Genomic DNA, 18,075 nt, shown 5'->3' on the forward strand with positions numbered 1-18,075 from the left:
TGTTGGTGCTGCTCAATAGATGAGTTTCACATTTTGACTGCCATGCACAAATTTGCGTTCTCGCCTTGGTAAAAAAATGGCACTTTCACAATCAAACGTTTTTTCAAGGGTTTTGCCACAACATCAGATTGTTTAACAGGGTCTAAGAGAAAGTCCTGAAGTTATATCATACTCTAGATTCAGAACTGTCCAATCCCAGTCGCGTCCACATCTTTACAGAGCACCTTACATTGTAACGAAGATGGTATTTTGGTAGATGATTGCTGGACAATAAACCGGAGAGAAGCCATTTCAATGACCGTGCACATTTTAAACCTGTCTCCATTAAAACAAGTTAGCTACTGCATCTCGCAGGATTTCAACTTCCCAGTGTGTTTTTAACTCAATTTGTAAAAAAGCCTGCAACCCTCATAATAGTTCACCATAATAAAATCATGTAATAATTTAGCAGTTTTTCCTGCTTCTCCCATGGTTATACTGTAGTATGCATATAACCCTGGTTTGCCTTGTTTAACATGCTTTACCATACCTCTCTGATCTTTACAATGTGTACCTATGCTCTGTTACACTTTGCTATGCTTTTAATATGGTAAACTTTTATTAGAGACTTTAACACAAGCCTGTATATCCATATAACATAGGAAATACTCATAAAACTATACAGTAGTTCTGCACGTAAGCTTTTACAATGGTAAACTTGTATAAGGGATTCTGTATGTTAAACAATGACGTTTTATGACGTGAAGTCACATGAAGGCCCCGGTTAAAGTTACGGGTTAACGTCACAGGATAATTGGACAGGAAATTAAGGAGCTTGAAGTCTTTGATCCACCTTCCCCTCTCTCTCTCTCTCTCCCTCCAGCCTCCTGTCTCTTTATTCTTGCTCTGCCTCTCGCTCCCAGGAGGGTGTAATTACAGGATCACCTTTCTCTTCATGGAGGCACTGCCATTGAGGACCCCAGCTCAATGCTGGCCTGCCGAGGACCACAAGGGTAGGAAAGAAAAGGACAAGCCCGTTCTCATGGAAAATCACGTTCCTTCTGTGAAATCAATACTGCGGCCCATTCTCCGACACAAAAAGACATGAAACAAGCTCTCACTCTCTCTGCTTCCACCTTTGCTCTGCTGTGGTTAATTTTAGAACTCTGCTTTATCGATGGGAATATAATTCTGCTGTTCACTCAGAGATAATTAACCGAATTACGACCAAGGAGATTCTACTTCAGGGAAATACCAAAAGGCGCTTCTTAATTGCAATGGCAATGTCTGAGAAAGTCTTTCTCAATGTCTTCAAACCAATATTTTTTTTATAATCCTGGGAATACTTATCGTACATCTGAATGTCACATGGAGTTTTACACTATCTAGAGAGCTGTGTATTGTGATGAGGACATTCGGAGAGTGGAAGTTGATGAAGATTTCAGTTTGTTTCTGGTGAAACTTGAATTCAGCTCAAATTACTTTCATCATCTAGGGGGGCTGTCAGTAGTATCAAGGAATTCCTCAAAATATATAACAAAAAATGTATTTCTTTTTTTTTTATCTATTTGAAAATATAAACACAACTGTGCCCTTTTCTTTGTGTCCAATTTTTTAACCTATGTTTTTTCTCCCCAATATAGAATAGCCAATTATGTTCCCTCACAGCAACAATACCCCACATCAGCGCGGGTGAACTAAAGGTCGTCCCTTTACACCCAGGAGTTCCACAGCGGGTGTCAGCGAGCTACCAGCTCCTGGTGAACAAAGACCAGCCCTGCAGGTGTCCACTTGAACTTACCTGCCCAGTAGGGTGCGCTGTAGTGGGGTGTCCCTGCTGATTTTACTTCCCCAAACTCTTGGGAGCACCAAAATCGATAACAGGGCACAGCGAAGACCTGCGCCCCCCTGACTGCATGACTTTCACTCCACACAGCCATGCCTCTGCCACTCAGGGACCCTTCATGTTTGGCTGGTGTAACTGGGGCGAGGCTGGGAATGAACCAGCATCCATGAGAGCGGTTATAGAGCTTCTAACTGCAGCTCACCGACAGGGGGCAGAATCCATACATGCCCCATGTGACAGGGAGAACAACCTGGTGGCAGGTTGCTATTTTGTATAATTGCCAATCAATGAATGAAAGCTGGTTCACCTGCAAGGCCAGTGGATATAAAAGTCTGCAGAGCCTTAGCAAGGTGCTCCAGTGGGTGCTGTTCACAGAACACATTCACCTGTATTACCGTAGTAAGTGTTCAAATAACATTTTGCTTAAATAAAAGTGTTTGATAGCATCTCTATTTCAATGGCTGCCTGATTTCCTCCCTTGTTGCCCGATTGCTTCTGCAAGCGTTTTAAACGTCACACTGCAGGGCTGTTTTAAATTACCCTGTGCAGCTGTCTAGCATGCCTGTGTGAAGGTGTGAAATGCTGTGCTGTGGCCTAGTGCAGCAGTCTGGCATAAGGTACATGGTGACTCACCGGCCAGGCGTACTGGAAGGGGATGAGAATGCGCGCTGTGCGCTCACTGTGAGGCCGGTGTCTCAGAGAGAAGCTGTTCCCACCCAGGACAGACGTGGCCCCCGTGCCGAAGATGCAGGGACCCGTGGCGGCCACTCTCAGCTGGTACTCCTTGAGACAGACCCGGAAGAAGGTGTTGCACTGATCGCCCAGCGAACAGCGCCCCCTGGTGGATGCTCCGCCGCAGCACTCCCCGCTCCACAGCACTCCATTGCGGTTCTGCACCTGCTTGATCTGCAACTCAAAGCTGCCAGCAGCCAGCAGAACCTGACAGGCAGGAGACAGGAGGGAGAGGAGAGGAGAGTCAGTACCCTTATAACACAGCCCCATAGTAAAGCACAGCAAAGTGTACTAAAGCATAGTGCACAGAGAGCACAAGAAGCATATTAAAACACACTGTAAACTATGGTAGATGCATACTACAATCATAACAGTGTAAACTTTTACTTATACAAGTTCACAAACAGAGGTCCATTATTTTTTAGTTTTGAACATAATTAGATGTCTACTATGCCAATCCAATAGCATTACGATTGTAGGCAATGTGTTTTAAAGGGTGCATTATAATTAGGGTTTGAATCTGTCAGTGCTGAAAAAAACGGGTGTCTTTGCCTTTTAACACGATAACTTTCCATTTACTTTTCACCGAGTGGGCGCATGTGTTGTTAATCACATGCTACAACCTGCCTTATCCAATCCACATCCAGCTGTCAAGTTTAATAACGAATCAGAAAGACAGGATCACTGCAGGTCCTTCTGATTTGCTCCAATAAACAGGTTAGACACAAGCAGGGCTGCCGAGAGCCGTCATGGGCCCCGGGGAAGGTATGCTTACTTAACATCAAATAACATACGTTTTTAGCATAAACTACATTTTAATGGTGTTGCTATACACTATTTTATTTATCTCGTGCCAAAAATAAACCACTCATCTCTGCTCTTAACTAATACCCTGTATTGGTAAATATATTTGTATTTTAAGCAATATAACGGATCATTCTCTAATTGTGTTTACCACCCGCTGAAGAAAGTACTTTATTTATTTTACACGATACATTTTTTCTAACAAACTACTGCACCACGTTGTTTTGAGCAAATTATAGATCTTGATAATAGAATAATTCATACTGTGGTATATATTGTGCAACTTTAGGGTTCTTTTAAAGTTTTTAAAAGTCTTTAAAAAAATACATAAAATTGCTATGCCTTTTTTTCAGCTTTTTGGTGTAGGACAATATGAAATGTGAAAGTTCAAATCATTGTGTGAAAGGAAGTGTTTGACAGCGCCTGGATACACAATCATTACACCACAGAAGCACATCGGCTCGGTGTGCAGCACGGGAGCTTTTCTTTTTAATGTGGTGGTGGGAACGCAAAGGGTCTTGTGCAGGGCTAGTTGTTTTAAAATATTTTATATATATATATATATAAAAAAAAAAAAAAGTTCCCCCTTCATCAGGGCCCCCGTTCGGGGCGTTGGGTCCCGGGGAAATTTCCCCGTCCTCCCCGTCCTCTCTGTGGGCCTGGACATGAGCCACCTCAGTAGTTATTGGAGAATTGTCAGCATGATCTATATCCACAGTGTGCAGATTTATAAGTGTGAGTTTGACAAAATGACAAGCAGCATACACTGTATACATATCAGCATATTAAATTAGTCTAATGGTCTGATGCATTGAGTGCAGTCATTTATCTCAGATATCATTGCGGTCACCTGATCAATAGCCCATCTAAATACGAATCTGCATCTCCCTGTAGCAAGTCAGCTTGTCTCACAATGATAGCCATTCCGCACCTGTCAACCAAGCACATACTATCAGCCCCTAAAAAGGCCTGCCAACCAAGCACCCACCATCACCCTCCTAAAAGCACCTGCCAACCAAGCACCCACCACCACCCCATAAAAGCACCTGCCAACCAAGCACCCACTACCAGCCCCTAAAAACACCTGCCAACCAAGCACCCACTACCAGCCCCTAAAAACACCTGCCAACCAAGCACCCACTACCAGCCCCTAAAAGCACCTGCCAACCAAGCACCCACTATCAGCCCCTAAAACCAGCTGAACAACCAACTGAGCTCCTCAACAAGCATGTCAGCATCAGACTCACCGTGGCGTCCAGTAAATGCTATCCATGGCAGCCAGACCCTATTGACAGTGTTAAAAACGTTCTCTTTTCTCATTAAACAGAACACTATCACATATCCGCAAATGTTTTGCTAGACATGTTTGGTTGAAAGCCACCAACGCTCCAAGTTCCCTTCTAGTTTCTGCGCAGCAGTTACTAGGTGCTGAGATTTCTCTTGTTAGGATCGTGGTGTATCCAGATCACGCTCCCTCCTGCAACAATGCGGGTTTTCCCACAATATGGCGCTCCTTTCAGTCACCGGCATCACTGCAGTAGAGAGCATGATCGGAGATAGACTGCAATCCATCTAGGAGATATTCTCTTTCTCCTGGAAAACTCTCTCAGTAAAGTGAATCTGATTCATGAAAATATGCAGTTGTAAGGAGTAGTAGGCGTGGCTACAGCAGGCTGACATGCATTCTACACTGGGATGCTAAAGAATTTAAAAACGATGTATGGAAAAGGACCTCAGTTGTTTTTTCTGATTCGTTTCTTGCAAGTTTTCAGTCCATGGACTCAATTGAAGCATTTCTCGAACACACATCGTGTAAGGCAGTGTTTGCAGCCCCCCTGAGCTCACAAACAGTTAAACAGTCCAGTGTCCCAGCCTCCAGGAAACCGCAGCCGCCCTCGTGAACGCTATCGACTCCCGTTCATTCTCTACACTCACAAATCAATTCCTCAAATCTGCTTATCGTTCTCCTTACCGTCTCGCCCAGCAGATTCAATTAAAATGTTTGTTTCTGCCTGACAGGACATCGATACCGGAGCTGGGAGAGCAGCCTTATCCCCAACCTTCTCATTGCTTTTCTTAATGGTCTGCTTTCAGAGCATGCTTTTACAAACTTCAGGGGTTATATATGCATGTTGATTTTATATGTAGTGGGTTATAGTAGTCTATATTGTGCACAATTGATTGGTGGTTATTTATCATCCACAACTATTAAGTGTTCAAATACTAAAATAAACTTAAATTCAATGACAAACGACTTGACTGCATTGAGAAAGACTTTTAAATTCTTTAGATCCATGTAAAGACGTGACAGACACACAGGCCCTCCAGCAGACCGATTCTCAACAGTAATGTTCAATTACAGGAGCTCAAATATCACAGGGCTAATGCCTGATTAGTTAGCTGTCCAGGAATTATTGGCACAGAGAAGTTTAAAATGACATTGTAAATATTTTCCTAGTGTGCTAGACCTGGTGAAACCCTAGCAAGCCAAATCATTCACAGACCACAGCAATACCAGCAATGCAACTTCAGAACGGATCTGGAAGAGATATTGCACTGGGCAGCAGTCCGGATACGATAGCATGTCTGGTACTGATAGCATTGTACTGCAATGGATCACCTGCATTGTGCACTAGTTCATTAACCATGTAAAAGATAGGAGAATAGTCCCACTGGCTACCAATGGACTCCAATTGCAGCTACCTTAGCCCCTCAGTTAAACCAGTGTATAGTCATTGCAGTGCCACTGCCTGTCTGCATTGCCATTGAAGTGTCACTGTCTGTCTGCCTTGCCACTGAAGATCAATATGAAAAGGTATACTCAGCATACTACAGCCCTATTCTACCAATGACACCCTTGACCTACCACCATGTGAACAGGCTGGCTGGTGGAGATGTCAGGCCAGGAAGTAATGACAGCAGTACAGTGAGTAAATGCGCTGTTGCGCGGGTTTATTGAAAATAATAAATGAACAAAATAAAAGGTTCAACAAAAAATTGAACAAACCAAACACTCAGCCAAACAAGTATCGTGCTGGTGTTGAAACAGCACGAGTAGCAATTGTTTTCTATCTCCTCCCCTCTCTCGTACCTCCTCACTGTACACCCACCCTGAGTGAGTGATTTGTGCATCTAAATATACACAGCTGTGTCGGGATTCAATTACTAATTAATCATTCACTTGAATCCATTTTGTGCAATCCCCATGCCCACATACTAATACACACTTTACTCTGCACGTGACGTGATTGTGCAATCCCTGTGCCTAAATACAAATATGCATTTTAAATCACCCATGCACCAATACATACAACAACAACACACCACATACAACATAAAACGCAAAATACGCACAGGGGTGGGACACCCTGCTACACACCAGTACACAACCATTACTGCATTACCAGTGTAGTGCCACTGTCTGTCTACAAGTAGGAAGGGTATAGTTAGCATACTGTGGTCCTATTTTATCAATGGCTGCATCATCTCATTGTTCTTTGCCCTTGTGCTACCATTGCTCCTCAGTACAGGACCATTGCATTGCTATTAAAAGCAGGGTTGGGTTCATGTAATCTCCTCGTTTGTAATTTAACTAGATATTGGTGTTCTTGTGAACAAAAACAAACCACGGCACTCCATTCTAACAGTAGAAAATTGACTTGTTTCGTTCGTTGCATGACTTTCAAACTGTTTTATATTCATTATTTCAATAAACGACCTCTAGGAGTCTGTCATGGATATTTTCAAAATGAATTTTTAATGGATGGTTTTTTGTTATCAAACTTGATTATCATGTCAGACAAGCTGTGTGAACTGAATTTGAAAGTCACAGAAGTTCAAGTGCAGAGACACATTTTGCCATCTCAGTTGGTTTCTGAGCGAAGATAGCTGATAACTGATACAGAAAAAATACTGTATGAGCTCAGAAAAAAGAAGAAATAGCTAGGACATGATCGAAGTCTTTAAAATCTTAAAATGGGTTGACAATGTTAACTCAAACCAATACTTTAAGCGCAGCACAGAAACCAGGACCAGAGGACACAGCAGGAAAGGAAGTGGAGATTAGGACAGAGGGTAGGAGACGCTTCTTCACACAGAGTGGAGGAATGGGCTTCCTAATCATGTTGTTGATGCTGAATCATTAGGATCCTTTAAGACAGAACTTGTTAATGTTTTGAGATCAACCAGCAACTAGGAGCTGGATGATCATGTAAGTTTCTCACTGGTACATTTTCTTATGTTCTTGTTTTATGGTGTTAAGGACTGTTTTTAAGGAACCCACTTTGATGAATTAAGGTTAGAAGTTTATTTTCAGTTTTCAAATAACTGTTAAAAACTAAAAAAACATTCCTGAAAACTTAAAAAAAGACTTTAAAAAGAAACAGAAAGTGTCGGCATCATTGATAAGGCCAGACACTGAAACAACACAGTAGTGAGATGTGAGGCTCTTGAAGATAAAAACAGAATTCAGCTCTGCACTTTACTGTAGGTGGAGAAACGCTTCCCTGGTAGAAACCGAGGCTGGAGAAAACTGGCTTTACCCCCAAAGTGAAAACAAGCATTGGAAAGTGGAAAAAACACCTCCAGCAAAACAAAAACAAACGACTGAGAAAGTTGTTATGCTAATGTAAGGTGAGAAGACTGGACTGGTTACCATGCCTGGGAGTCCTGTTAACACAGCCTCCGACTCCACTGACAGACTGACGCCTTCTCCAAAACCCTTGAGCTATTCACAGGCTGCCACGCCTCTGACCTGATAACTGCGAAACCATGAGCTAACAATCAAGAAAAACAGGGAAATTACTGCTGGGGATCTGGCATTTCAATCCAGCCCAGTTTCCCATAGTAAAAGCAAAGCGAATTGCAACGACCCACAGTGAAAGCATGGTAAAGCATAAGTAAACATTGTAAAGCCAAGAGAGGTCTGGTAAAACATAGGGAAGCATTGTAAAGCACAGAGAGGTCTGGTAAAGCATAGGGAAGCATCGTAAAGCACAGAGAGGTCTGGTAAAGCATAGGGAAGCATTGTAAAGCACAGAGAGGTCTGGTAAAGCATAGGGAAGCATCGTAAAGCACAGAGAGGTCTGGTAAAGCATAGGGAAGCATCGTAAAGCACAGAGAGGTCTGGTAAAGCATCAGGAAGCATTGTAAAGCACAGAGAGGTCTGGTAAAGCATAGGGAAGCATTGTAAAGCACAGAGAGGTCTGGTAAAGCATAGGGAAGCATTGTAAAGCCAAGAGAGGTCTGGTAAAGCATAGGGAAGCATTGTAAAGCACAGAGAGGTCTGGTAAAGCATAGGGAAGCATTGTAAAGCACAGAGAGGTCTGGTAAAGCATAGGGAAGCATTGTAAAGCACAGAGAGGTCTGGTAAAGCATAGGGAAGCATTGTAAAGCACAGAGAGGTCTGGTAAAGCATAGGGAAACATTGTAAAGCACAGAGAGGTGTGGTAAAGCATATAAAAAACATGGCAAACCAGGGTAAAAAAATTCGTGCTAAAACTACTGCTTGGTTTAAGAGCATTTTACAACACTTTTAAGTTTGCTTTTCTGTTTATTCTATTGCTTTAAAAAACAGAAAATCAGCCAGTAAGGGTTTAATTCCAATAAAGGAAGTAGAATCCGGCTCTTGTTTTCCTAATCCGAACACAACACCTGCCAGCAGACTAACAAGACCCTCGGGGTAGGGGTGCAGGGGTACCATCTTGGAGTGCCGACAACACCGGTGACCCGGCATTGAGCCTGCCTCCCAGCCTGAGGTGTGCACTAGCAAGCTGAGCCTGCAGGCTTCAGGTTGTGACAGAGAAGCCAGTCCACCAGAGCAGCAAACTGCAGCACCAGCACAGGCCAACAGGGGGCACTGTCTGAGCAACACACTGCAGCACCAGCATGGTGAATCGTTACATACCTCATAATAACCAATACATGACATACCTTTTTATCTAACAAAAATAAAAATGTCAAATATAAATTATAATGAAAACCAAACGAAAACAAGAAACGTCAATGAGAACTACAACTCAGTGTAGACAGGGGGCGAGCCTTCGAGTCAAAGTGTTGATCATGGATTACTGCAAAGTTTATTTTATCATTTCAAATGTTACCACGTAGTAATGGAAGACGCAATACAAGAAAATAAAAAGCAGCAAAAATGGGATGGACGAATTTGCTTCTGGTTCAGTCGTCAAATGAATCTGCCATATAACTGGGTAATCATTACCTGCTTTGATTATAGCAGTGTATAACGACAGCCAAACACTGTCATTTAATTTCACTGGGGAATCCTGGAGCATTCACCTTGACCGAACTGCATTGTGTTTGGAAGTGTGATTACCCTTATCACTGGGAAAGTGATTGACCTCCCCCCTTTATGCAAATATGGGTCAGAGTTCAATCACAACAAAGCCATATTCATCAAATCCACGCCAACACTCATTTAAACAGTAAATAGCTTAGAAGGAGGCTGTGTGGTCCAGTGGTTAAAGAAACAGGCTTATAACCAGGAGGTCCCCGGTTCAAATCCCACCTCAGCCACTGACTCATTGTGTGACCCTGAGCAAGTCACTTAACCTCCTTGTGCTCTGTCTTTCGGGTGAGACGTTGTTGTAAGTGACTCTGCAGCTGATGCATAGTTCACACATCCTAGTCTCTGTAAGTCACCTTGGATAAAGGCGTCTGCTAAATAAACAAATAATAATAACAATAACAGAATACCATATACAGAGGTGCAGTATTTATAGGTATGTGTGTTTAAGAGAACTGCCTTCTCTGCATCAGGAATGTGCTCCTGTTCTCATGAGCCAATCCCAGCCAGGGCTGTCAGTTTCTGTTTTATTTCCTGAGCACTTAAACATTGGTATTACTCGGATACGTTTGGCTTATTCGATGTGGAACAGGAACAGATTTTAGTCTGTTCGTGAAATCGGTTTGCTCTATTTGCTCTGTTCTAACATCGTGGCTGACAGCGATTTGGGGATACTGTTTGTGATGATTTTGTGTTCAGTTAGAAAATTCCATGCAGTATTTATATAACATTAAGAAAATTATGGATCAAATATATATTTAAAAAATCTTGCTATACAGGACAGACCATCGTAAATCGAGGCCACGTTTATTGTAGTTTGCCAGTATTGCATGTACAGGTAATTTAATATTACAATACCAAAGAATCAACACTCCAGCTATGGCCAGTAGCATTCCAGTCCCCTATATATAAAACTATTCATTTTGTTTCATAAAGTCGAATGAAACCTGATGAATAATGTTACATTAACATATTGAATTACATATCGCTTTGTAGTTTTCCATATACTTATAAAACAGACAAATTGAAAAATGTCAAAATCTAACATGAAATACTTTAACCTACCACTATTATGGCTTCTGTAGACTTTTGCGATATCATTCTCCAGTTTCTGTAATTACATGATGTTATATATATATATATATATATATATATATATATATATATATATATATATATATAGACACACACACACACACACACACACACACAGAGGCAGTGGACAAAAAAATGGAAACACCTGGGTAAATGAGGGACACCAAGTATATTGAAAGCAAGGGCTTCCACACAGGTGTGGCTCATGTGTTAATTAAGCAAATAACATCCCAGCATGCTTAGGGTCGTGTATAAAAATGCTGGACAGGCCTGGTTGCCTATAATTATGGCTAGCATGGCTGCAAGAGGAGACCTCAGTGACTTTGAAAGAGGGGTGATTGTCGGGGCGCATTTGGCAGGAGCTTCAGTGACCAAGACAGCTCAACTTTGCTGATGTTTCACGAGCAACGGTGTCTAAGGTGATGTGGGCATGGAACTCCGAGGGAAAGACATCATCAGCAAAGAGCAACAGTGGGCGGAAGCGCATACTCCAGGATTGTGATATCCGTGCATTAATTCGAAGTGCAAGGCAAAACAGGCGAGCAACTGCAGATCAACTGACTGCAAATTTCAACCTGGGGCGTGAGCAGCCAGTTTCATCAAAAACGGTCCGCTGAGAACTCCACAGAGCGGGATACCATAGTGCCCCAACGCCCTATGAAGTGACTTTACATTGGGGTTTCCATTTTTTTATCCACTACCCCCCTCTCTCATATTTTCTGTGACTGCTCACTCTAAAAGTCTCTCTCTCTCTCTCTCTCTCTCTCTCTCTCTCTCTCTCTCTCTCTCTCTCAATTCAATTCAATTTGGCTTTATTGGCATGACAATAAAAAGAATTGTGTTGCCAAAGCACATACATGGCATAACCGACTCAAATATACAGACAAAGAATTTTTTTATTTATTTTTAATACTAACAGTATCCCTCCTCCCTCTATATTAATACAGTAAACATAATCCCTCCCTTCCCCTCTATATCAAACAGTACCCCCTTCCCCCCTCTATATTAAACAGAATCCCCCCTCCCTCCCTCTATTAAACAGAATCCCCCCTCCCTCAATTAAACAGAATCCCCCCTCCCTCCCTCTATTAAACAGAATCCCCCCTCCCTCAATTAAACAGAATACCCCCTCCCTCCCTCTATATTAAACAGAATCCCTCCCTCCCTCTCTCTTTTCCCTCTCTAGTGTGACGTGTTCACGGTCTGTCCCTCAGGCTATGACAGGTCTCCACATATTGACCAGCCAGTCTGGCTGTGTGTTTGTCTTCCCCCAGCAGGATTGACAGCTTCTGGGTATCACACATTTTTGGGAATTCTGGGACTAAATCACAGAATTTGGGGAAGAAAATGTCCCTTATGTTTTTATATTTTTCACACTGTGTCAGGAAGTGAATCTCTGTCTCGACCTCTCCTGTCTCACAGTGACCACAGCTCCTGTTCTCCCTGGCCAGCCAGGTTTGCCTCTGTCTGCCTTTTTCAATGGCCAGGTTGTGGTCACTGAGCCGGTATTTGGTCAGGATCTGCCTCTGCTTTGTGTTTCTGACAGTTACCAGGTATTCTGCCAGGGTGTAATTTCTATTTAGGGTCCGATAGCACTCTAGTTTGTTTTGTGTTTTAGTATTTGTATCCCAATGGTCCAGATAGGAGTGTTTCAGGAGTTTTATAATTTGGTTGACACTAATTGGAATTGTTTTTGCAGTGATGTCCTGAAGCTGACTGATGTCAGTGTTGCTCAGCTCAGTGAGCTTCAGGACCAGCTGGCCGAGGGGACTCTTTTCTGGGCTGAGCTCCTGGTATTGCAGGGCTTTATGATGGAGTGAGTTTGGGTCACTAGTTTTTAGATGAATCCAGTATTTTAATGCTCTTTTTTGGATATTAATAATCAATGAATAAAGGCCTAATTTAGCCCTGCATGCATTGTTTGGTGTTTTTCTTTGTAATCTCATGATGTTTTTGCAGAACTCTGCATGCAGGGTTTCTGTGGGGTGTTTGTCCCATTTTGTGTATTCCTGGTTGGTGATTGGACCCCACACTTCACTGCCATAGAGAGCAATTGGCTGAATTACACTTTCAAAAATTTTGAGCCAAATTTTGACGGGGGGATTTATATTGTAGAGCCTCCTCTTTATGGCATAAAAAGCCCTGCGTGCTTTCTCCTTTAGTGCATTCACTGCCAGGTTAAAGCTCCCTGATGCACTGATGGTCAGACCCAGGTATGTGTAGCTGCTGGTGTGCTCTAGGGTGGTGTTGCCTAGAGTGAAGTGGTACTTATTTCCCTGAGATCTGGCTTTCTTCTGGAATATCATGACTCTGGTCTTGTTCATGTTTACTGTCAGGGCCCAGGTCTGACAGTACTGCTCTAGCAGTGCCAGGCTCCGCTGCAGCCCCTGCTCTGTGGGCGACAGCAGGACCAGGTCATCTGCATAGAGCAGGAACTTGACTTCAGTCATGTAGAGTGAGGCCAGGGGCTGCAGACTGCTCCAACACTGTGGCCAGCTCATTGATATAGATGTTGAACAGTGTTGGGCTCAGACTGCAGCCCTGTCTCACCCCACGCCCTTGTGTGAAGAATTCTGTTCTTTTGTTGCCAATTTTCACACCACACTTATTTTCTGAGTACATCGATTTTATGATGTCATAGACTTTACCCCCTACACCACTTTGAAGAAGTTTAAGAAATAGTCCTTTATGCCAAATTGAATCAAATGCCTTTTTAAAGTCTATAAAGCAGGCGAATATTTTTCCTTTATTAGTTTGATGGACGTGTTTATTGATTAGGGTGTGTAGGGTGTAAACATGATCAGAAGTGCGGTGTTTTGGTAGAAATTCAATCTGACTCTTACTTCGGTAAGGAAGGCCAGTATCCGGGCGTTAATGATACTGCAGAACACCTTCCCCAGATTACTGCTCACACAGATGCCCCGGTAGTTATTGGGGTCGAATTTGTCTCCACTTTTATATATGGGTATTATAAGCCCTTGGTTCCAGGTCTCAGGGAAATACCCAGCTCTCAGGACAAGATTGGGGAGTTTGAGCAGGGCCTCCTGCAGCTTGGGGCTGCTGTGTTTGAGCATCTCAGCGTTGATGCTGTCAGGTCCACTTGCTTTTTTTGATTTGAGGGCCTTGAGTTTATCATTCAGCTCCTCCACCGTGATTGGGGTGTCTAGGGGGTTCTGATTGTCCTTAATACAGGATTCTACATTTTTTAGTTTTTCACAAATGGCATTTTGAGTTTTTTGTTCTTTGTTTTGTATTTCTTTGTAAAGGTTTTCAAAATGTTTTTTCCAAATGTTTCCATTTTGGATGGCCAATAATTCTTTTTTTGTTGAATTTAGGTTGTTCCAGGTTTCCCAAAAATGATTTTGGTTTATTGACTCCTCAATTTCGCTGAGTTGTTTATTAATATGGTCTTGTTTTTTATTTCTTAGAGTGTGTTTGTATTGATTCAGTGCCTCACAGCATCTGAGGTGTAAATCTGGGCTGTCTGGATCTTTATGTTTTTGATTGGATAGCTGTCTTAGTTTCTTCTAGTTTTACATTCTTCATCAAACCACTTTTCTTTGAATTTATTCTTTTGGTTGTTTTTCTGATTTACTATTTTTAATTTAGATTTTTCTGCTGCTTTTCTAAATATGTTATTCAAATCTTTTACAGCCAGAGTTACTCCTGTTTTTGTGTGTTGATACTGTGTGTTTTGAAATGTGTGTATTAGGGTTTCTATTTCATTGGTGCCAATTGCTTCTTTGTATATTTCTGTGCTGTTTGGAGCCCATCTGTAGGAATGGTTTAGATTGTACAGCTTACAGGGCTGTGTCTGTGTGTTGTTGATCTGCTCTGTTCTTTTTATGAACACAGTGATTTGGCTGTGATCTGACAGGGGGGTTTGTGGTCTGACAGTGAATGCATTAATACAGGAGGGGTCCAGGTCAGTGATGGCATAGTCCACCACACTGTTACCAAGAGCTAAGCTGTAAACCTACCTAAAGAGTCCCCTCTGATCCTGCCATTCATGATATATAGGCCTAGGCCTTGACAGAGATTCAATAATTGTCTCCCATTTTTATTTACCACACTGTCATGGCTATTCCTGTTTGTGGTCATGTGCGTGTGGTACAGAGGGGATTGTCCGAATATGTGGCTGTTCCCCTGTGAGTTCATGAAGTCAGGCAGAGTGCCTGTTCTGGCATTAAAGTCACCGCAGAGCAGCACACTTCCCTGGGCCTGGAAGTGGCAGATCTCTGTCTGGAGATCATGGAAGGTGTCTTCCTTGTAATAAGGGGAGTCCGATGGGGGGATGTAGGCTGCACACAGGTAGATATCTGTTTGGCAGGTGACAATACTATTACTCATTTTTAGCCACAGGTGGGTCTCTCCTGTTCTTATTGGTCTAATAGAGTCGGTGAGCTCCTCTCTGTACCACACAATGATCCCCCCTGAGTCTCTGCCACGCTTTACGTGCGAGTGTTTCAGGGAGGGCACTATAATCTCCCTGTAGCCTGAGGGACAGTGTGTGAGCGCGTCTGCACGGCACCATGTCTCTAACAGAACTATCACATCTACATCTTTTGTATTTTTAATAAATTCAGGGTCTGTGCTCTTCAGCCCAAAAGCAGAGGAATACAGGCCCTGAATGTTCCAACAGCTAACAGTAAATGAACTCATGTAATCCAACCAATATTATTCTTAATGAAATAAAATGTCTAACAATAACACAACCTTTTATCATTTTAAGTTCCCTTTAAACAGTAAAGTACAAATATAGTAATTATTTTAGTAGTACTAATAATTATTTATTTATTTATACTTTATTTATTTATTTGTAGTTATGTACATGTAGAATTTTTTTTTTTTTTTTTTCTTCCCTACCCGAGTGTTGCAGGTCTCAGTTCAGCAGACTGGAGCAGAGGATGCTGAAGAGCTGTTTGATCTCTCCCAGTTCGGTAGGGGCTGGGGGGGTGGGCTGGGACAGAGTTGCAGCATAGCTGAGTTGCTGCTGGTGGTCGCTGAGCCTGGCGGTAGTGGGACGAGTGGGGGGCCGGATGGCGGGCGGCTGTACGGTGCTGCGGGGGCGGGATGAGTGCGCTGCAGTGCGGGGGGGCTGCATGCTACGCTGGCCTCTGCTGGCACTGCTGCGAGGGGGGCTGGCTGGGCTACGGCCCATGGCTGCATCCTTCAGGGTCTTGGCAAAGACTTTGACCCCCTCCTGGTTGAGGTGCACCTTGTCGTAGAGGTGCCAGGGGCCCACTGTGGGGTGGTGTGCCAGGTGCACGTTAGGCAGCGCAGCGCAGCCTCTGGTGATCTCTGCGTTCACAGCGTTGATGGTGTGTGGGTGGGTGTCGGCTCGGGGCAGCAGCGTGGAGATGACCACTCTGGAGTCGGGGAACTCCTGCGTGGCTCTCTCAGCCACCCTCCTCACGGCCTTGGCGGTGTCGTGGCGCAGGGAGCCCAGGTCGTTGGTGCCGGTGTGGATGACGATGCAGCTCGGGCTCCCCAGTGTGTCCCGGTTCAGCAGCTGCAGGGCTCGCTCCGTGTTTGTGCAGCGGATGTTGTTGACACGTCGGCTGGGAAACAGTCTCCTCATGTCTAGGTATTTCCCGTTGCTGTCAATGAGGAGGGCCACTTCTGCGTTCGTCTTCTTTTTGGCCAGCATGCTGTGGGTGTGGGTGGGGATGGGGGTGGGAGCGGGGTTGGGGGGGGGGGGGAGCGGGGGGGGGGAAGCAGGGGTGGGGATGGGAGCGGGGTGGGAGGGGGAGCGGGGGTGGGGATGGGACCGGGGTGGGAGTGCGGGGGGTAGCGGGGGTGGTAGCACGGAGAGCAGGGGTGGGGGGGGCTGTGTATCTGTGAAGCTGCTCCCTCAATCCCTGCAGCTCCTTGTTGGTGGTTTTCTCTCTGCGCTGCATCTCCTCCTTGACGCTGGTCAGCTGGGTCCTTAGGTTCGCGTTCTCCTGCTGCAGGTCCTTCATCTCGCTGGTCAGCTCGGTGATGGCCACCCTGTTCTCTCTCTTGAGCTGGCTCACCTCATCTCTGAGCTGCTGGGTGATGCTGGTTTCCGTGAGCCTGGCCAGTGTAAGCTCGCTGAACTCCACAAACTCCAGCTCCAGCAGGGCCAGGCACTCCCGCATGTGCTGGGTGTCGCTGGGGATCGTGGGGGTGGGCAGGTTGGTGTCGGGTGTTGTGCTGTCTGAGGTGGGATCTTCAGGGTCTTCAGGGTCGGTGTTCTCGGGGTCGTTGGCTGTAGTGTTTGTTTTTTCAATCTCTGCTGCCTCTCTTAGTTGTTTATATTTTTTTTCAAAGGAGGTCAGGCTAGCCTCACTGCCCTGGATCAACACAGTTCCGCTGTGGTAGACATTAATACTCAAGACTGTGCTGTCCGGGTCAGAGTCTTCTCTTAAGAGGATCTGTCTACCTTGGCAGATCCCTCTTTTTGTGACGTTGCTGTACGTCTTACACACAGCAGTGTGCCAGGCATTGAGGTGTTGAGTGTAGAAGATGAGGTTGCTTCTCATCTTGTTGTCTCCTGTCCCAGAGTAGTCTGTGTACAGACACTCCGGGTTCTCTCTCAGCACGCTCAGTTTATGATGCTTCCTGGCCTGTGCGCTGCGCAGTTCAGCCGGGTACTGGAACTCGCTGCTCTCTGCACGCTGACGCGTCTCCATGGCAACCGGAAGAAGTTCTACACTTTGTTGCAATTTCCAACTGTCACTGCCAACGGCTGCTTTTTTGAAAGTAAACTGAACTCTATTTATTTTTTAAAAGCAAACTACTGCTGAACTTTTAATTTTTGTAGTATTTTTTGTATTTATTACTATAAAATTATAAAATAAAATGATGGTAGTGTAAAACGCTTACCTCTACCTCTGTCATTTTCTTCCTTTTTTCCTCTTTTTACTTCTATCTTTTCTTCTTTCTCTTTCTTTATCCCTTTCTTTCCTTTTCTCTTTCTTAATTTTTTTCTTCTCTTCCTTTAATTCTCTCTTTTCCTTCCTTCCCTTTGCTCTGTGATTTTCTTCCTTTCTTTATTTTCCTCTTATTTCCTTCTTCCTTTCTTTACTTTCTTTCTCTTTCTTTCCTTTTCTTTTTAATTTGGCTTCTCTTCCTTTAATTCTCTCTTCTTTCCTTCCTTCCCTTTCCTCTCTGTGTTCTTGTTTCTTTTGGTCTTGGGATCTTCTTTTGGTGTTTTTATAATATTTAATCAAATGTTTTCTCTTATTTTTTCATATTACGTTAAATACTACTTTAAGTACTACTTTACATATGTTTATGTTATTAAATTGGCATTTTATTTCACCAAGAAACATATACATTTTTTAATTTTCAG

The 18,075-nt window shown here is 43.7% G+C and overlaps 1 protein-coding gene across 1 annotated transcript in view; it reads right to left on the reverse strand.

The window, feature by feature from the left end:
- The window catches only part of LOC117397650 (protein jagged-1-like), a 66,403-nt gene that overhangs the window by 41,753 nt on the left and 6,575 nt on the right, over positions 1-18,075 (reverse strand). The window contains exon 2 of the mRNA XM_033996434.3: positions 2,459-2,764. Coding sequence (XP_033852325.3) covers positions 2,459-2,764 — 306 coding nt within the window. The remainder of the gene's footprint in view (positions 1-2,458; positions 2,765-18,075) is intronic.

This window comes from Acipenser ruthenus, chromosome 30 (assembly GCF_902713425.1).
Source record: "Acipenser ruthenus chromosome 30, fAciRut3.2 maternal haplotype, whole genome shotgun sequence".
Classification (NCBI taxonomy): domain Eukaryota; kingdom Metazoa; phylum Chordata; class Actinopteri; order Acipenseriformes; family Acipenseridae; genus Acipenser; species Acipenser ruthenus.